This window comes from Neodiprion lecontei, chromosome 2 (assembly GCF_021901455.1).
Source record: "Neodiprion lecontei isolate iyNeoLeco1 chromosome 2, iyNeoLeco1.1, whole genome shotgun sequence".
NCBI classification, from domain to species: Eukaryota; Metazoa; Arthropoda; class Insecta; order Hymenoptera; family Diprionidae; genus Neodiprion; species Neodiprion lecontei.
The window spans coordinates 30469692-30491629 of record NC_060261.1 but is presented as its reverse complement, the minus strand read 5'-3'; the positions used below and the strand labels follow the sequence as shown (position 1 = coordinate 30491629).

The following is a 21938-nucleotide window of genomic DNA, read 5'->3' as shown; positions in this document are numbered from 1 at the left end:
ACTTGGAAAAAATTAATTGCGCGTAATAGAGATGCCACTGTCCCATATAAAAGATTCGAGATATCGAGGTAAATATGTATTTGATTGAAATTTACTTTTCCGTCGTATAATTTCAACGTATATATTTCTTGTACGGGTTTTTCTCACTTTTCAATTCCAACGTTTTACACGCGATAGTTGTTGGTTATGAAGCAATCTTTTTACCGGCGTGGTCAATTGCTTGGTCGATAATACGTGAAACTGCTAACACCCCCAAACTCGACCAGACCCACCATACTGTTACGAAAAATAACGCAGGGCTATCAGTCTTTATACCTATATTCTCAGTCAACGTGGCCAGCACAGTGGGCCAGCACTGTGTGTGAAATACCTGTTTGACTAAACGCGAGCAAGTGGCGGCAACCACCTGTGACCCTGAGATCGGCCGATACGAGACCTTGAGTGTTTAACACATGAATTGAGTCTTTGAAACCGCAGGAAATCGGTTTGCGAGTTTCCGATAAAGTGATACGATAATCAACAAGGTTGAAAATCGCATGCCGCTGTTATTTTTGAAAACTCAGCTGCCTCTAGGTCGGCGGCGATGGCGGCGGTTGACCGGGAGGCGGGAGGGGAGTTTAAGTGGCCGGAATGGCGACAACGAGGACGGCAGCAGCGGTGACGTCTGCGGCTGTCGAGGCGGTGACCAGATAACTGCGGGGGAATGATTTCGCTTACGTACTCAGCGCCTTTTCCTCAATTTACCTATATTCATTCGCTCGTTGGCGAGGCAGACGGCTGATACGCGTTCCACGAGCCTTGCTGCTTTTCGCACGAGCCAGAATCCAACACCGGTTTTCACCACCGCAAATTGATACACGTAGGCATAACCTCGCAAACTCATCACGGAACTCGGTGTCAGTCGAGATCTTGTTTGGCGAGGGACTCGACCACCGGAGCACGGTATCCAATGCCGGATAACTGGGTCGGAAAAGCTAATCAACAAAAACCCCGAAGATGTTGAGAGGATACGGACCTGTCACTCAGGCCCTTCTGGGCACTTTGTTCACATGGGGTTTGACGGCGGCGGGGGCCGCTCTCGTTATTTTCATACGCGGAAAACAGGTGAGTTCACACCAGGCATATCTGTAAGGACAAAGCAAACCTTTTACAATTTTTTCATCATCCGATCCCATCCTGCCTTCGTGTTCCCGATACAGCGATTCGTATGTTTACATTTTGGGTATAATTGTTTCTGTCATTCATCATTTTCTTTAATTTAATTATCTTTATCTCTTCTTCTTCTTCTGCTCTGTTTTAACGACGCTATTGCAGTTGGGAATCGTTGACACGTAATCTTTAACAAGTAACAATTATTTGGTCTTTAATTAAGCGTATGTATCAGACGACATGTATAATTAATAATTGTATGAGATCAGAGGAGGGAGGATGTTTTTAAATATTGAGACATAAATATGAAATCATCCAAGATAGGATGCATATAAGTATTGAGTAATAAATATGGCATCAGAGATAGGAGGATGTCAAGAATACTCGGAAACATGTGAAATGTTACAAAAGTGTAATGCCTCTTTGGCATCTGAAATATTGCTTAGCCAAGGCGCAAGCGTAATTGGATAGTCTTAGAATACATCATTTGTCTTTATTTTAACCGTGCTTAGCAATACATTTATCATGTATCCTAAGAAAAATTCTATACAGAGTACTGGCATTACAGAAATGTTTTCACATTATTTTAAATACAATAACGAATATGGTAGAAAATGAAGGACAGGTAAAGAACTAAGAAACCGGAGCTTACCCTTGAACTACAAGGTTGATATCTAGCCTCATTCTGGTATGGAAATACATAATGTGTAATTATTCTGTAGAAAGGCCCACTAGAATCCTGAACCGTGTAATAAACTAGTACAGATTGTTTTCTTGTGAGTTTCGACAATAGCTCAAATTAACGTGAAATTGCTTTTTTTTCATCACATGTGCATCAGGTGGTGATGGTATCTGATTGTGAAATGATTGGGCATTGGTAGGATAATAAAGTGAATTGCAACATTGATATTCCAGATTGTAAAAGCATTGATAACTAAGTATGTGTTGGTTTTTCAGCTGTCTGCTGTTTGCCATCTGTTCAAATCAATAATAATCATATGCTTTTGAGCATACTTTATTAATTTATTTATGTTAATAATAAAGTTTCACACCTACCTCTTGGAAAACCTTTTCTTTCCACACCTATGCTTTTTCTACACTGTAGGTTATTTATTATACACTATGTGTCCTCAATGATTTTGTTTCAATTACAATTTCTTCTATTCACAGAGGAAACTACTGGATGTGAGTCTTGGTTTTGCAGCCGGAGTTATGATTGCTGCAAGCTACTGGTCCCTGTTATCACCAGCCATCACAGCCGCATCAGAGAGCAAAACTTACGGGGAAAATGGGGAATACGCGTTTTTACCAGTCGGACTTGGATTCCTCATAGGCGCTGCTTTTGTCTACGGCACAGACGTGTTGATATCTGCACTAGGCGTTCAGTCTCCGAATGTGGTTTTAGCCATGCAATCAGTCGGTACGAAACAAAGACGAAAAATCCTGGCAAAGCTAAAGAGCGACCAGGATATTGACGACAGTATTATTGTTAGTGAAGTTAATGTTAGTGGTGCAAAAGTCTACTCTGACATCGAGTCGACCACCATCGATGGTAGATACTATTCATTTTATAATTGTATAAATAGATACGTAATATTGACACTTGTGGCTTTGGGTGATGGGATCGGTTTTACAAGTACATATCAGCAAGTGTTGGTCTTGGGATTGGTGTCAATGAAGCCAAATTAAAGATCTCAACGGAGTTATTCATTACAAATTTTTAGATCAGAAATTTGTTTTACATCCAATGAAATACCGTTAAAAAATATTATCTTGCATTTTCACGAGCTGCATCTATTTATAAGTATCGAAAACTAGTATCGGAAATAATTGTCATTAGAATACATATTATTGCATCTGACTAACTCACCCTTGTAGTTTTCTCAACCAATGAGTATTCACGAAGTCTTACTCAATCTCGTGTCTTACTAAAAATGCATGAAAACCAAATTTGATAGTTCATTCACTATTTAAAGTTCACATGAAACTGCACCTGTTTTACAGCTAGTAGAGAAAATCGGTTTTGTCTCTAATTCTTACCGCATGCCACGATCTACAAATGTGTAAGCATTAAGCACTTCGAAATCGGCGTATATGTGCATAATACTGAGTAACTGCATTATAACAAGTTAGAGGTGTATTAACATTGGATTCCCTGCCTTGTGATTTTCATGGCTAAAGCTGATCCTACTAACCCTGCATGCAAGAGTAAAAGCCTGTTCAGTTCACATTAGAATTATGTATATCATGACGGTCTTTGCGAGGAACAACTGGTGTAAACTATGTTACACTACCTATTTTGTCTCGGATCTTTTGAAGCTCTCTCATTGAAAGTATGTGATCAAAATTTTACTTCCTAAAGCACTGGCATGATAATTTGGCCAATTTGTGATAATCTATAAGGAGAATCCACATGACTAAAACTAAACAAAATTTTAACTTTTGAAAGTAATAATCCTTGACTTAAGGCATTGTCACACCTATGTAAAATAAACATGAGTTCTTCCTAAGAAGCAATGCCTAGACTACTGGTACACAGATATCGTTTTTGATAATCCAATAGTGATCGGCATTGAAAACCATATTTAAATCTACATATAGATAACGTTGCGATGGACAAAGTACTGACAACTGTGTACTGTACATTACCATTTCAGTTTAACATTAATGTAGTTTTATTAAAAAAAAAAAATTGATGACTATTTCAGGCTTCTACGAACAAAGTACCAGAAGGAGACAAACAGTTAACACAGCTCCACGTGTTCCCGAAGCAGGAGACGTCGAAACTGTTTACGAGGACCCAAATGACGAAGCGAAAAATAACCAGTGGCGAAGGATACTGTTACTTGTTGTTGCAATCACGGTATGGTTCCTTCTGCAAAATACGATTATTAGTATGAAAGTTTTTTTAATCAAAGAATACAAAAAAGTATCTGTCGTCATTATTTGAGATATAGTGCCGCTCTATGGAAAACAATGTGATATACACTGTCACTTAGTAGTGGAAATACACTTTGCATGTTGAATGCATTGGCACAAAAATTTTGTAGATTCCAAAAATGTTTGATTCACAAGTACCAAGTTACAGTTTTTCAGAATCAGAATTTTTACTTCCTCAATGCTCATAAATGATTTTACTTGAGAAAATAAAAAAAGCACGTAACAGTTGTGTAATTATTTCAATGATGTCGTTATTGGAACGTTAAAGCAAATTCTAACCAAGGCTTTAATCAGTTGTACAAATGTTGGATTGATGTAGATTCAAATATTCAAACCACGTATATGTAAAGCAATCGTCAAGCATGGTATCGCATGTGTACAGTAGTTTGACCTTGGTAAAGTTTATAACTTTAGCCCAGTTATAAGACGTGAATACCTTTGTTATTTTTATAATTTTAATTAATTCTAATATTCTTGCAGGTTCACAATATTCCCGAGGGCCTTGCAGTAGGCGTCGGATTTGGAGCCATAGGAAGCACAGCCGAAGCTACTTTTGAAAGTGCAAGGTGAGTTTATCTTCATCTTTTCGTGAGTTTCACGATTCAGCATATACAATTATTGAGCTATACGAAAAATGCCAGACGCACCGTCATTGCCTTTTAGAAAATGGAATACTTGAACAAGCCGTAATAAACTTTTAACTCTGTATCCACGTCTACTCACAATCGTCACGCGGGTTGTAATTCTTTTTGAGTGGTGGGAAACGTGATAATTTATCGTTGATACATTAAGATTTCACGTCTTTATATCTGTTTTGTTTTCTCGCCGGACAATTCACAATAGGTTTTTCCGTCATTTCTTTTCCTTTTATTTTTACCATGATAATGGAATCCGGTTAGATAACACTGCAATGAAATCGGTGAGACGTGAAAAAATTAACTTTCGCGACGTTTCCTATTATCCCTTCTAAAGCTACACAATAAACAATCAACTTTTTAAATGTATTTGAGCTGGTAACAACCCGTGATTATCTGTACTCCGATACTGATTACGATAAAGCATTGACAATTACATATTAATTGATTGAAACAATACCATTGTCAGCAGCATCATATTTGTCGGCGCTATTATCGGCACCACAACTTCGATATGCATCTATGATCGGAATCTAAATCGACATAAGTAGCTAGTGTGTTTTTACTTGGATTCGTGTATCGTCCGTGGTTAGCGATGTCTACACATTGACAGATTATATCAAAATATACGTGATTTTTATTTCTCTTATGAAAATTTCATATATTGCGATAGTTAGATATTGCTTATCCGTGAGGTAATTGGATGATTTTAAATTTTGATTAATCAGTTTTCAACCAAATAATGATTGGCTCAGAGTTGCAGAGGTGAAAAAAGAGGTAGAATTTTACTTTTATACAAAATTGGCCGAGGGTTTTAGCTTGCAGCGAAATCTTACACATGGTGGTCACTAGTCAAAGAAAATTAGGAAGTCAGTGACAATTTTGGGAATTTTATGGCGGTTTGATAGAACGACGAAGAATAGAGCTTTTTGCATGAAAAAATTTCTGAACGATTTGTTTTACTCGGTTTCATGACTATTAAGTAGATCATAAATAGGTTTTTTTTTGAAAACTAATTGATTTGGCGTTTCATTTATTAGATATTTGAAATGGCACTATTAGTTCGAATTTTAGTCTGGGTAAAATTATAATTTGGCCAAGGAAAGGTCAGGCAATAGTCAGGAAATATTTTCAACTATTATTGGTGGCCATCATTTCAAAGAATATAAAACCCCAAAGCTCAACAATCTGACGTTTTGGGGAAACCCTTAAATGGAAATTTCTCACTTTGCACAGCAGGTTAGGCTTTGCGTCATAATTTTCACTGTATCTAGGTCTCGGGAGCAATATTCGAAATCTTGTAATTTTATTGCGTATGCACAAGTTATTTTCGCGTGTGCCTAACGAGTCTGCATTTTAATCTTCAGAAATATCGTACCAGCTTTTAGCCCAACCTGCAAGCATGCATTCAAATTCTAAAAGATGCGAGTTGAAAAGAAAAGAAACGGTTTTCATGAAGGTCTCACCATTTTGAAACTTGTTTTGACGTTTTCCGTTGGAAGTTCTAGAATTTTTTCCACCAAAACCTGAAAGGTGCAGATTGGCGTGACCATGAAATTTCAGTGAATCTATATTTGAATTATATAAAAATATGATGAAATCTTATGTTGGATACGGACAGCCAATGCTCACGTGCTTTGATCGATGTGCGATATGTACATTTTTTACTTACTTACTTATGCCCTTGTGATTTTCGGAATTACATCTCGCATAGTCGCATCTCGGATGATCAATGTATTTGTCCTTTCCGCGATTCCGGACCAACTCTCCAAGATTATTTGCTAGGTACTTATAATACTCTATTAGCCGCTAGCACATATCAACTAATTACGAGTTTAATTTTTCCAAATTGAAAATCATGTATTGAGGAATTAGAAAATACATCGAGCACCAAATATTTATTTTTACAAAAATAGCGGTCCGTTAGGATTGTTAGAGAATAACCGTAGAGATAAATAGAAATACGGGATACCGTAATTTAATTCCTTCTTCTATGGGACCTAGAATGTTGTGTATTTAGCTAGCTTTAGTTGTCTCGCATTTCAAGATGTTCAAATAGTCATTACACTGGTACAGCGTATATTTGAATAATTTCACGTAAGAAGCCTCAATTTCCCAATTACAAACACTGAAATCCTGTTTTCTGAATGTTTTGTATAAATACATTCAGTTCGGTTGTTTTTATCGTTCCCGTTATAATTCTGGACGCACAAATATGACGTAACATGCATTCGTTACATCCATATACTACAAGGACAAAGTTCGGGGCAAGGTTATCGCGAAGAGGACGGAGATCAACTTTCATTCACAACTCTTAAATTCCTGTAAGACATACGTACCATACTGATGAAACGATACTTGGTAGTTGGAACAAGTTTCCCTCGACATATTACGCAGTTTATATAAATGTTAAGATTTACGCTGCGTCCTTCTACATCATTCGTTAAAAAAGTATCACGGAGAATTGAATACCTGTACGGGTATACCTGGATTTTCATCCCTGTTACTCGCGATAAGAACAATTCAATTGAAAACCCATTGACCAGAAGTAATGTATCCAATTCAACAACAGTTTATTCAAATGAAAAAAATGTCATTACTGCCTTATCTATATCTTATAAATAGTTCTTCTTGCAGTGTAGCATACATTTTGTCACATTTACAGGTGAACGTATAGTCCGATCGTACCCTCGACGTAGAGATGTCGCTACTCGGCCGAAGTTGTAGAAATCGGGTTTCATGCAAGAATAACGACAAGGTGGGCTCTCATTAGCCTGGAGTATGCGCGTATTATGCATATCTCGTGTAGGTATTTAATTACGAGTCGGTCCTGAATGACCGTAGACGTTTCTACAGCATAGGCATAGGTATAGGTGGGTACAGGAGGTGCTGTATGGTATATAATAACCATAGAACGCAACGGTACGCGGCGCAACGCAACGCCCCGACGTGTCACGCGGGCGAAGGGCCGTATATTATACAGCTGTCGGTGTAGTATGGGTGTCCCGTCATTCATAACCGTAGCGAGTTTGTGTGTACGAACCGTCGCGGTCGTTCCCCCATTGACAAAGTGCAACTAAACGTGGATCGTGGATCGCTCGGTGATTCCCCCGCTCGGGCAGCCAATCGTCGGTTCCACGTGTATCGCGATAGCCGCGACGTGACGGCTCGAACGTTCTACAGGCCTTATACCAGCTACGTACGCGTTGTCACGCACACAGAGATATACGCGTATAATGTAGCAATCTACCTACTACTGGGGGAGATGGTTATCCATATAGAGACAGATAAACCAAGGTATGTAGATAAATGGCTGTGTAGGCAAAGCTCAGGCTGCAAAGACGCCCGACGGTAACCATACCGTAAACAGGTATAGAATATAATGTGCAGGTACATCAAGAAGAATTTCTACATAGGTAGGTATAACGTTATATCATATGCGCGGGTATGCTTGTATGAGAACGCTACGGGATATCGATCCATGCGCATGCATGCAGGGAATTTTTTTTTAATTACAAACCGTACGCTTATTTTGTTGTCGTCATTATTAATTTTATTATAATTATTTTTCTTTTTCATCCACGATGCCCGAAGGTATGCATAATGATGGTCTGTAATATCAGGTATAGGTTTTTGAAATTAATTATCATTTATAAAATACATCAAGTTCCAGTCATATAATCATCATATCTCGTCGCTTCGCCGTTACGTATTATCTATAAATCCTTATTACCCGGCCGTCCTCATTCGCTCCGCGTTAACACTTTGTCCTCGCTTTTTTCCTTTCTTCTCCTTTCCTCGCACCAAGTTTCTCAATCGTCATATTCTCCTATTGTCATATTGCCCCTCACCTCCTCTTTCTCCTTCCCTCAAATCCCCTGCAATTAGTAGTCGAGCACGAGCGATTAATTCCCATTGATAATCGCTGGTTTTTCAATCGACCGATAATGCTCAACTGTAAATATGAAATTGGTACGTGTGGGGGCGTCGAGGAAATATCCATGCCCATACGCTGCAGTGTATCGCGTCAATAGCTAGAGAACCGAGCAGCGGAAACCGGCGCCGGTATAACTTCCGGTCTCGGGGTTCCCGGGATATTATAGATACACGCGCTACTGCATGTCCGCCCTGAGGACGAGCCGTAGGGAAAGACGGGCGCGTGCCCACGTATACCGAAACAAAGTTTATTGTACGCAGCACGTATGTGCGGTATAAATAAGGTCATATGTAGCTGCTTGCTATCGTGCGTATTCTTACATGCCTGTGTTTCACACTCTTGCATCTTGCGTGCATGAAAAAAAGTTGGCGCAACGGAGGCAACTAGTACGTACCATAACGATAACGGTGGACTGAGGTAAACTTGGAATGGGAATAGCAATGGGTATGCTCGCACAGATGTGGGCTACGGGATACGCGTGCTGGAATGCAAGCTTTTGACTTAGCGACGGTCTGAAACCACGCTCAGGGGTGAACAAGAAATTTTACACCGTGCCATCGGTCGGTGGAAAATTTAAAAAAAAAAAGCACTAGGACTTTTGTTAGACGCGCTTGATCCATGCCAGTTTTCCCATGGCTTTCACAGCTCGAAATTAATTTTCCATTCAAAAACTTATTGACTCGCCGGTAGGAAAAGAATTTTATTCGAAAGACCACTTAATTTTCAAAATTTGGCACGCAAATTAGCATAGCTCGTTATCCGACTGAAAACAGAATTAAAAATCTCATAAAGTGATGAGAGGAGAGAAATTGACGACTACATGTTGCATTTAAAATCCTTAAGGAATATCAAAGATTAAAATTTATATTCTATGTTAAATATTGAGTTATTTATAAATTTGTTGCACAATCGGTAAACAGCATGACTGTTATCAAACGGAATTGGATTTACACGGCGATATGTATAGTATACATTCGCTTAATACCTTCTATAGCATTGATGCGAACAATCTATGTAAAAGGTCAACCTTCACGCCAGCAGGGGCGAAGTTTAAACGGCGTTCTCTGGATCGGGCGCGTCGGAAATAGTCTCCGAGGTATTTTCATTGACGTATATTCTGCATCTCAGGTTCCAGAAAGATAGTCGCACATACGTCTTGAATAATTTCTAAGAAAAGAGATATACATAGCGAGGGCTAAGAAAGCAAGGGCGCAATCCACTGTTTTATCAATTTGTGGGATAAATCCGCGTCTTTGATTATTCTTTTTTTTTTCTTTTTTTTTGTGGTTGCACACAACCCTTGAGTTCTCAGTCCTCGATACGCACGTCTAACAGTTCAACACTATTGCGGTAATCTGTTCTATGAATCTTTCCTGAACTGCAACGCAGCAGTTTTACACTCCTAAAAGTGTAAATCTATGCATATTAGGGTGGTCCTTGTTTAGAGTGTTGACGAATTTTTACCGCCCCATCACTGAAATCAATTTCAAATCATTTAAAAAGAGTCGCCAAATTTTTTCAGATTCATACAGCAAGTCTGAGATAGCCCGCATTGTGATCGAAGTTTCTTATGGAAATGACATGAGAAAAACTTTTTTTCGCATTATATATTGTATCGTGAAAGTAATAATGTTCCAAAAAATCTGTAACTGCGAGGTTTTAGTCGGCATTAGTGATGCTATATGAAAAAAAAATACACATCATCGTGCGAGGCAATCTAGACGAATTGCACTTCCTCTAAATAAAAAAAAAAGTCAGGTTTCGAGGTTGTGCAATTCGTCTAGATTGCCTGGTACGATGATGTGTATTTTTTCCCAGATAGTAGCACTAATTCTCACCAAAACCTCGCGGTTACAGATTATTTGGAACATTATTACTCTTGCAATAAAATATATGCTGAGGAAAAAAGTTTTACCCATGTTAATTTCCATAAGAAACTTCGATCATAATGCGGACTATCTTACAATTAGATTCGATGTAAAAATCTGAAAAAATTAGGCGATTGTTTTCGAATTATTTGAAGTTGATTTGGGGGATGGTCTGGCAAAAATTCGTCATCAACACCCTGAATAAGGACCACCTTGATGCATACATCCTATACGGTATTACAACTTAAGGATCATAATTTTTCCGTGAAGCGTGCAAATTTACGAAAGCACGATAGGCACAAGAACGCATCCAACACAAGGCATACCCGACAACGTTTCATCTAGGCGAACGTTGTACCGCAGAGAGCGTATTATACCTATACACCAACGTAAGTATTGCGTTCGAGTAGGCGGCAGCGGTGAAGTGAAACAATCTTTGGAATGCGGGATCATCGTGTATGCGCGTTGCGCGTCCGTTACCTGGAATGTACGAGCGAGGAGTCTGCAGCAAGCTCGCGTTGCAAGTCTCGGAGACGTGGATCGGCATTAAGAACCCGTCGACGTCCTCATCCGGCGCGGCTGCTCGACGTTACCTCGCTTATGCATTCGTGTGTGTAACGTAGAAGCCGCATGGAAGGCGTCGGGAGGAAATTGTCCCGAGGCGGGACAGGGCGCGATTATTCCCCGGATTAGAAGGGGGCGAAATAAAGGTCGTCCGCACTCTTGCCCTCTTTATTACGATCGCAAATCCCCCCCCCCCCCCCCCCCCCCGCCGCTCTATTTCTATCTTCTCACCCTGCTGCACCCCGGTCGGCAACCGCAAGGCCGGCTGGTGACCCCTGCGCGCATCAACCGGCCCTCCCCGTGCTCTTCTCCAGCTGATCACACCTCGAGTCGAGAGTTGTTGCCTCGAGCTGTTTTAGTTAGCCAACGGATAATACAATACGGGGAGTCCGTCGAGTGTGTCTGAGGGTCTGTGCACCGCGCAGGAGTCTCTCCGTAACGTCCCGGTCGGCGCGCCGCGTTGCGCCAGCAGCTAGCGAGGGAGGCCGTCGTGGTGGGGCTCTGGAATGCATGGGAACGCGGTGTCGAGTCGGCCGAGCCGACCGGCCGCGATTCGCCCGTGCCGCATTCCTCCGGCTCCCGAGGCCCACCACACCGGCCTCCACCGCGTACACGGACGCTCCTACACCGGCCACCTTCAGGGATTGCCTGCTCACCGCGAGAGGAACACGCGGACACTCCGAGATTCTTTTTTACCTAACCCTTCCTCACGGCGCGCCCACCGCGCCAAGACTCTTCGACGTTGCGGAGGGAGGCTTCCTCTCTTTCTCTCTCTCTCTCTCTCTCTCTCTCTCTCTCTTTCTCGTCATATGCTGATATTGTCCAATATTGTTATGGACAAGAATAAAATATCTATCATCTGTCTATCTATCTATCTCTATGTATCTATCTATAGAGAATACAGTGTGCACTCTCTCAACAAGGTCGCTTCCCCGCTTTCGTACTCGGTTGCCGTCCCTCCACTCCCTGACCCAAGTATATCTTTGAAGCACAACTCTCTCAATAGAGCCGCACAGCAAATGCAATGGTTCCGTCATTTCCGTTACGACATAAACAAACATATTCCTATTTAAACACACAATATTTCACGTAAAAATTTTACATGAATAATTGCGTATAAAAAAAAAAAAACCGGACGTGTTAATAAAATATTGACGCGCAAGTATTTTTCCAGGCTAAAATAAAATGAAATGGGAATCTAACCGATGCAGACAACGTATTCGCGCGTGCATGAGAGGCTGGCCCTACTTTATGAGAGTGCTTGCGACTTTTTTTTTGTGACGCGACGTTCGCGTGAAGATATAATTGGGGGGCTTCCGATTCCTGGAAAATAGCTTCTCCCCTCTTGTACTGTTGCGGCCCTATTGAGAGAGTGGCTTGAGAGAATTTTTTTTGACAATTGCAACTCGTCGTAATTTACATGCGCAGTCAACTTGGGAAAAACGTTACTAGCACGGTGGGCAGAGTGACCGTAACTCGGCGATTCTTGAATAGGCGAGGGGTTATGTTTCACTGTGATTTGTCAACCATTCGATTCTAGGGAATTTGTTTATTGTCAGCGAAGGTTTGCTTCAGGCTGCGAACACCGATGTCGGCCAATCAAAGTTGAGCAAATTTAATCGCGCGCGTTACAAGCAGATCCTTTCAAGAGAACTTGAAGGTATGCGTGTATACATATACGTTATATACACATATAACGTATGCCTTAGTGTGATCCATCCATACCTTATATCTTGTATCTATATCTATACCTTGTATGACACACTGATGCAGGTGAAAATATTATACCGTACAGCTGCGGTATGCGCTCTATAAGCATTGAGGTGCCGCGGGTTCAACCTTATGTCCTTGCTATACCACCGGATGGCAGACATGGGGATTATGGGGACCCTCCATCCTGGATACGTATCTGGTTTGTTCGGTTTTTGTAAGGAAGTCAGGGTTGATTCTCTCGTTTATTTCGATCATTATGTAGCCTATGTTACTTCTCTAGATACGAGGTTAACATGTATCCGAGTTTCATGCAGATTGATCCACTGGTCCTTGAGTTTATCGGCAACAAAGTGTATCCACTTTTCCCCACCGATATTAAGCTTCTTTTTACGATACAACAGAGGCGGCAATTTCTCAATGCAAACGCTTCGTTGCAGCGTATAGAAGTCAGAGAATAATCTGATATACTTGCGCAGAAAAGTTCTGAAATACTTCGCTCGATTCCCGCACACCATCGAAGAATTTACCGCAGAGTAATATTTTTAATAAATTTAGACGAAATTGAGCTTCTGATTAACTTGGAAATGGGAGAGTACGGCTGGAGATTTTTGGGTAAAACGAATGGCATCGATGGGTTTTCGACTTGGCGTACTTGGTACTTACAAGTATCCGGTTCACAAATCCTTGGGTAATCGTTGTGTCCCCCGCGAGGACGATAAAAATGCCAGGTAGGAAACGAAGCATGGGAATGACGGCGGCAGATCGAGAAGGCCTCTTCTTGCTTCTTAGAACCTGGGTGACCTCCCCTCGCTCACCGGTTAACTGTACATAATATCCGTATACGTAGGTATCGAAAGGTAGAGGTGCTGCTGTTAGCTGCCTGACTCTTCGTCGGGGTTCGCCGGCGCTCGGAAGCGTTCACAGATCATCGTTAGGAATGCGTCGCGTCGACGCGGCGTTCGGCCCGGGTGCACCCAAGGAACGTGGTGCCTGTGGCTCGTTTCTTCCTACTTCACCTGTTACGTCTCTCTTTCTACGTTACTGCACCGTCCCGGGGGTGCTTAGTATTTCTACGCTGGCTCCCATCCCCCGCCCCTCCCCGCCAATCCTGCAGCAGTGAATACCTATGCTCGTATACATGCATACGCAGACTTATATGCACACTCGGAGATAGTATTTATTACGGTTTAATTAATATTTATTACATACTTGAGGTGAAAGTCAATTATTTTTTATCACGATAAAGATAAGAAAAATTTATTCTAAAGATCGTTTGTAAACGATTAATCAATTTTTAATTCATCTTCTTTCTGTACACAAATAACGTGCGACTTTTTATGAACGTACGAGATTTTCAGTGGGTTTAGGGGATATTGTATATAAGCAATACGTGTAATATTTATACACCTGAGGACATGTAGGAATTTCTGTCTACATGGATTTTTTTTAACGTATAGATATATATCTTTTTATTACAGCAGTTTGTTACGGTGGTCTTCTCTGTGAAGAAACTTCGTCTCTTCTGATTGGATGTAGAGTCAAAGTAAAAGTGATCGTCGTTGTAAGCCGAAGGAAGCATTCTTCGTCAAAAATTCATTGTATATTTTCTACGAATATCACGCAACGGTGTATTTTACAGGATAAATTAACGAATTAATCTGGAGTATGTGTAAGAAGTTATTCTTTGGTAGCCAATATTTATCCGGAATCTGAAACGACGTCTGAAATTGAGTTGTTAACGTGTTATCAGTGTGGCCTGAAATTATAACGTCATAATTATAGAATTATACCTTTGCCAAGTTTTGAAAGGTCTTCGATGATCGATCGATACGCTCGGCATCCTTACCGGGACACAGCTTTTACTTTGACTGGACTGAATGTATAAACAGCTGCGATGGTCGAGGAATTTTATATTTAGTTTATAATATTTTAAAGTTACTTACGATATAAGTTATGTGGATCGTTTTACGATGACAAACGATCGTCAAAAGATTCTTCACGCTTATTCTTTGCATTCTCGAATGTAAACTTTTGCCACGATCTAAACACCTGGATTCTAGCTGTTGTGTTCCTACGGAATACGTTTAAGGTTGAAATAACGGAGGGTTGAATCCTGGCTGTTTTAGAAACTTGGCGATCGGAATTGGGATACAGAACTTCCCGGAGGGTCTGGCCGTCTCTGTTCCTCTCCAGGCTGCTGGATTCAGCACGCTAAAAAGCTTCTGGTACGGACAACTTTCGGGAATGGTTGAACCAATCGCCGGGGTCTTGGGCGCGGCTGGTGTCAGCTTAGCATCGGTGGCCTTGCCTTACGCTCTCTCCTTCGCTGCCGGTGCCATGATTTACGTTGTCGTCGACGACATCGTTCCGGAAGCTCATTCGAGGTAAGTTGCATCATCCCTCCTGCCACAAAACATCCCGCTAAACATTATTGGTTTCAACATTCTCCACATTTTTCTTCACTCATAATCAAAAAGAGTAAGACTAAGTCAAGCCTGCGGGTAAATTTTGACAACCGTTGAAACAATTAATCCTTTGAGTCACAGCGGTAAGTATTATTATCACCTATTTTTAATACTTAGGACTTAATGTAAATTATTATTGTTAGAAACAAATTGATTGAAAAAAATCGGGAAAATTGAAGGAATAGTTCATTTCCGAGAAATTTACCTCTCTACACACGTATATTTTTTACATAAATTACAATTTAGGATGGCGGATCGAACATGGCGCACCAAAATTTCAAATTCTATCGAATGCGGAGAAAAAACTCTGTCCACGGGTTTTTAGGGTCGCTGATTACAAATCTGAAATCAGATTTCGAAAACTTAGTATGGCGAATCCAATCAACGATCCCGAAAACCCCTGCATAGAGTTTTTTGTCCGTAATCGATCAAATTTGAAATTTTCGTTCACTATATCGGATCCACCATCTTGAATTTACAAAATCTGATTTCAGTAACCCCAAAAACCATAGAATACTATCTTGTTATAAAATTTGACTCGGCACAATAACGTGTGACTCAAAGGGTTAACGGCTGTCTAGTCTCGACAACTGCAGCAACTTTCTCGCGCTTTAGCCGCAATTTTTACCCCTGCAGGAACCCTTAACGTACAGGTATGGAAACTCGAAGGAAGAAAAACGAGTCCGTGTAGGTGCTGCATGCATACGTGCACGGTGAGCCGAGGGGTAAACTCCTTGCAGGGGGTATGGCGAATTTTTTCCCAGGCCCTCTGCATTGTCATTATAATTGGCTTCTTTGTGCTTCGCGTGCGTCTTGTAACCGTCCGTCCACGCGTCCCGGGCCCCTGGGTGTCCTGAGATACTCGCTCGTCGTAGGCTCCCTCGGGAACACATCTCGTTTCTTCTTTTCTTCGAGTATATGTATATACACGTACGAAAGTGAAAAACGAACGATCCTCCTTCCTGGAACCGGATATAGGACTCTTTGAGCATTCTGCTTTCCTCACGGTATTATACAGCTATCCGACAAATCCAGGGGTCATCGCGCAGAGTATCGCAGCAGACTGCCAAACCATCACCACACTTGCGTACCTTATTACTTTTCAGGTTTTCATCGCTTTTATACGAAGTTTTTACACTCGATTCCGACGTTAGGAGGCTTGGAAAAATTTCATATTGTAATATTTAGGGATTTATTTGATTTTCGACACGGGACTGAAGAATTCGGTATACCTCGAAAAATGGAATTTTTTTTATCACGTGTTATGAAATTTTGTATAAATGTCGAACTTGAACCTCGATGGCGTGTAAAATTTGTTTCAACCAAAAGAGAATGACTCAGCTTCGAGGCGATCTCTACAATTAATTTTACAAAAGTAAAACTCTTCGTGCAGGAAGCACCTTGAAGTTTGAACGACTTACATATTCTTGGAGAGTAATTTCATTTTGAACATGATAATTCTAGTCACTTTACCATTACATTATTCATATTTTGTGTTGTTTTAATAATCGTTGTAACTCGTATCATCAAACATTCTTTGTCTGTCGAACGAAAATTGTTTGAAAAGTTTTTCTCACAATTTTCACGTATTTGTCATTAGGTACATGATCAAATTTAAAACGGTGATTTTCTATAATGTAGGTATAATTAGTGACATGTGTCTGTTTTTTCCTTTTCTTTCCACGCAGTGGTAACGGAAAGCTAGCAAGCTGGGGTGCAATTGTTGGCTTCCTTATTATGATGGCGCTCGACGTTGGCCTTGGATAAAAATACGGAAGTAAACGCCAAATGATTACAGCATGGAAAACGTGCAGGTATATGCCGCCTCCCCCACCGATGGATTACTCGTGGGTTTCTTTTTTATTTAATATTATATACAACGACGAGCCGATTATACCAATCGGTGTTTTAAATTTCACGTGAGTACATACGGTATTCGAAATCCCGGCTTGCGTATGTACATGAATTTTTATACATACCACGTATATTATATGTATGTAAAAATGATTACATCTGAAACCAGCATTACGTGGGTAAACATGTAAATAACTTTAGAATTTTAATACACACATGCACAATAGTTTATACGTATAAGTGTACGTATTACTCACGTGTTCGGATGACTACAAAGGTGACTGATTCTTACGCGAAAATTTCAATTAAATAATCAACAAGTCAGGCATATGCATTTGAATATGGTCTGCTCGTTTATATTCGTAAAGTCTTCCGCTACACGTACAATTTCCTATGGTGCGAATACGTCAAATTTCGAGTAATTTAAATATCTTTATATTTTATCATATTTTATAGTATTTTAGATACCTTCTCTTACCAAACCCCAATATCGTCTTGAAAATCCCCTCATAAACAATGCCCGAAAATATTAAAATCATATTACATAGTGAAAAGTACAGTTATAGACATTGCAAAAAACATACTGGTAACAAATGTCAATTTCCGTACATCTGAAAATCAGTAAGAAAAAAAGAAAAAGAAAAAAACAAAACGTATCTTGAGGGTGAAGCAATTTATTGTACCACAAATCGTTATATATAAAACTTCTTTCCCATTCCACTAGAAATGTGACCTAATTGACGTATTTAATTGACTCCCCACAATATGCTTGGGTATACGTGTGTCCTTGTGCGAATGGGTTTAAGTTTGTACAAAATTAATATTCACGATAATGATAATTTTATTTCAACACGACGACGTTTTCAATTACATGCGTGCAATTGGATATTTTTTTTTCTTCTTCAATATGATGTACTTATGTATAAAAATGATATAGAGCATACGAAACGAACTGTACATAGATAGTAACTTTAATTATGTATACATACTTGTATATATGTATGCACGCACATGCTGTATATGTAAATATATTAACTTAACATAGTACCAGCAGGTCAATGGCCCAGTTTTACACCGCGGCAGTATTTAACACGCGCATATGTATAACTATATTATACCTTTCCACCTTCCTAACTAATGCGTGCCAAGAACTTAAACTCTACGGCGTTTACACCAATCATTTGAAGTCAGGTTACCGAGTTCGGTTAAAATACCTTCCGTGTACGTACACCTGAAAGTACGGGAAATTGACAGCGACAGCTAATTTATTTCACCGTTTTCAATAAACATATTTATACATGTGTCTATCGATTCGTTCAACAGTAATTATTTACTAAACTAGAAAATTCGTATGTAATTTGGGCGCATTGTATGCTCAGAGATCGTCAGAGTCAATTATTCAACCGTGACGTAAGAAAAAACAAAATTAGGATATTTTTTTATTATTCATAATACGTTGCTAAATCGTTGTAAATAGTACGGAAAAAGGGGATTGAAAGAAGGATAAACAGTTTGCCGGATTCGAATCTACGAAAAACAACGTAGCCCAAAATTGACGGAAAGTTCAAGTGGCACCGAATCACCCGCCGAAATCTGGTCCCGAAACGTGTGATCGTTGAAAAATAATCGCAAATACCCCTTGTGACGTGTCTTCATAATTGTATACTTGTTCGTGCTCTCGATATCCTAGATAACGATGGACGAGATTTCACTTGTCGACGACGATTACACCGGGCAGAGAGAAAATCAACGGGACAAATAACTGCATCGTCGGAATCTTGAGCGGGCATAGGATCCGGAGGGAGGACAAAGTACAGGGTGAAACTGGTATGAATGAACGGACACGAGGCCGTTAACGTGGCTGAGAAGTGGGGGGAGGGGGGCGTTCGTAGAAGGCGACAATATCGCCTGATCGTCGTTCGTAAAACTCGTAACGAGGTTGAATCTAGGGGCTGCTAGCCGAGTGAACGAACGTACGAACGGACCCGCGCTGCTCCCTTCTTTCCACTCATCCCGCAGGTACGTATTTATCCATGTATGCGTCTACGTGTGTAGACGCGTAAGTCTCTCGGTTGCATGCACTAGGCGACGATGCGATGCGTCGCTGCAGCCGCATTCGTATACCTAGAAAGAAGCTGCGAAGGTGGGGGCAGGCGCGGCATGTTCGGGTCACGCCGATGACGACAGCTGCAGTCTACGATCGTGCATCGCGTCGTTTGTGGCGATGCACCGCCTCGATTAGACGTCGTTGTCCGTCGTCTGTATTTGCCGGGTTTAATACAACGGTACAGTGATTATCGCGAAATTGTGAATTTATAGTTTACGACTATCGAGGCTCGTTTGAATTCTTCCCGCCGAAATTTCGAAGCTGCGATGCGATATTGTTTCATCGATACGTATAGGTATACCTATGTATTACCGTTACGCTTTGCGATGCGTTATTGTTTTTATCACAGCGCCAGCGATCTTGCGGCAACGTTCACTCCGGTGGATCGTTCACCTGAATTTCAACGTTATTGTATTATATTTGTGTCGTTACCGGCAGTACGTTGCTACTACAGCGACTCAACTGTTTAGAACTGGAAGAACGGTTCATGTTATAATTTACGATCTTGACCGAGTTTTACCTGTCGCTCGTGCAGCTTACGTTTGTTTATCTTAACCCCAAAATACGATGCACGCATGTGTGCCAGTCGTTGATCATGTCCGATATGCGCGCCCGTGAGTTCCGGCTTCTCGTTTCGCGATTCATTCAAAGTCGAAACCGGAAGCTATAGGTATACGAATGAAGATGACCGATTCGAATCGGCCTTAGTGCGGAAGAAAAAATTGGGCTAATCGAAAATGAAGACCACCGCAGGTGCTATTTATATTATATACAATACATATCTGCAATGCATTTTAGGGAATTGAACTTCTTCGGCAGTGAAATTTTCGTGAATAAGAGTGTCGATAACAACGATCAAAGGCCCACGAACAAACACGTATTAACGCAGCCTGAATCCCCCCCCCCCTTTTAAAATTCACCGCCGCCCTTTCTACTGAAGATTGCGTCGACGCGACGTGAAGCTTTCGATTTCCGAAGGACCCCTAACAAATGTGGTGAGTATCCCTTGTGATGATAATAATATGTATATCGCATTTAGTTATAACTCGGTATCATGTATTTAGATGTGATTTTATACTACACTTACTGCTACGTAATGACCATCAAGGCAAACAATATTTTTATTGTCACTGAAAAGTGTATTATATGATTATAAATACTCGCAACGCCCGAAACAACAAATTCCAATATTGCATTTGGGTTTTGTAAGCTCATTTTTTTTTACCAGAATTGAGAATAATACCCGTAGGCGCCGAAGTTTATTATTTGTCGTTTTTACACTCACTGGAAATTATATTTAAATTGAAATGTTTTTATCTCGATATTAATTCGCGCTGAAGACGAAAGATCGGTTGTGATTTTGAATCGATTTGATTTCTTTTAACACAAAATTCAATCTGGATCAGGCTGTTTGTAGTTATACATTCTTCGATCCTCTGCCATGATCACTTACAGTTTGTAAAATCATAACGACGAAATATTTGACATCGGAGAATTCGAGGAAAAGTTAGGTTACGTTTCTGGGAAAAAATATTACATGTATATATATATTAGGATGATCCTTACTTAGGGTTTTGATGATTTTTTTTCAGACCATCCCCCAAATCAACTATAAATAATTCAAAAACAATTTCCAAATTCTTTCAGATTTTTATATCAATTCTAACCCGTGCCTGTAAATGGATGGATATCACCATTTAAAATACACCTGTTTCAGATACATTCTCAGCATATAATTTATTGTAAGGGTGACGATTTTCGAATCAATCTGTAATTGCGAAAATTTAGTGAATATTACTACTACTATCTGAGAAAAAATTCACATCATCATACCAACCAATCTCGACGAATCGCACACCCTAGAAATTTGACTTTTTCTTTTTATTTACAAGAAATGCGATTGTCTATATTACCTGGTATGATGATGTGAATTTTTTCTCAGATAGTAGCACTAATGCTGATTAGAACCTCACATTCGTGAATTTTTTCGAACATTATCACTCTTACAGTAAAATATATACTAAGAACGTGTCCGAAACACGTGTATTTTAAATTGGGAAATCCTTCCTCTCACAGGCACGGGTTACAGTTGGTATAAAAATCTGAAAAAAATTGTGAATTGTTTTTCAATTATTTATAGTTGATTTGGTGGGGTGATCCGGAATAAATTCGTCAACATTCTAAATGAGGACCACCCTAATATATATACATATACATACCTGTACAAATACTGTCATGTCTCGCAGTCACGTAGAACGTTTCGGTCAAACTGAAACTCGTATTGCTTGTTCAGCAACGTTATTAAACCCATGGAATTAGGAAAAAAATTAATGACGATATAACGAAGCCTTAAAAGAATAAAATCGGACGTTTAAAAATTTTCAACAATTTGCACAATTTATTTTACCCATTCAATTTCAATCGCAAAATAGTGAAAAAACATCACGTTTCGGTTCCTGAAGACCTCCAGAAAAGGACAAGGAGGGATTTTAAATTTGATTTTTAATTCCTTCGAGGTAGATACGCACTTGAATTCGGTCAAATCGGTGTCAGGTCGCGGAATTTCTCCCGAGATATTCCGGCTCAGGAATTCCTTCGTTCCAAGCTAGCCGCCTTACACGCGGCTTTGCAGTAGGGCCTTCAAAGAGCGGTGACCTCTTGTTGACCTATCAGCCCGGCGGCGCAGCTTTACTTCCGGTAATGTCT

General features: G+C 40.2%; 2 protein-coding genes across 3 annotated transcripts in view; both read left to right on the top strand.

Moving 5' to 3' along the window:
* Positions 1-360: 360 nt before the first annotated feature.
* On the top strand, positions 361-18170 carry LOC107217814 (zinc transporter ZIP11). 2 transcript variants are annotated; one of them, XM_015655487.2, is made up of 6 exons: positions 361-1104; positions 2320-2701; positions 3858-4012; positions 4570-4655; positions 14933-15190; positions 16960-18170. In XM_015655487.2, exons 1-6 carry the CDS (start codon positions 997-999, stop codon positions 17036-17038), a joined length of 1068 nt encoding a protein of 355 aa, XP_015510973.1. In that variant the 5' UTR covers positions 361-996; the 3' UTR covers positions 17039-18170. The 2 variants fall into 2 exon arrangements, with proteins under 2 accessions (XP_015510973.1, XP_015510974.1); XM_015655488.2 differs by having other exon boundaries at positions 362-1104; positions 2320-2569.
* A 1907-nt stretch (positions 18171-20077) lies between these two features.
* LOC107225613 (transcription factor Sox-14) overlaps positions 20078-21938 on the top strand; it is a 91043-nt gene continuing 89182 nt past the window's right edge. Inside the window, exon 1 of the mRNA XM_046731039.1 lies at positions 20078-20227. The gene's annotated coding sequence lies outside the window, so the exon portion shown is untranslated. The remainder of the gene's footprint in view (positions 20228-21938) is intronic.

Bases quoted from the DNA above. Each gene is read 5' to 3' on its own strand.
- LOC107217814 (XM_015655487.2), top strand. From the start codon at position 997: ATGTTGAGAGGATACGGACCTGTCACTCAGGCCCTTCTGGGCACTTTG. The intron at 1,105-2,319 runs GTGAGTTCACAC...TTCTATTCACAG, and splicing joins TTTTCATACGCGGAAAACAG to AGGAAACTACTGGATGTGAG. The intron at 2,702-3,857 runs GTAGATACTATT...TGACTATTTCAG, and splicing joins CGAGTCGACCACCATCGATG to GCTTCTACGAACAAAGTACC.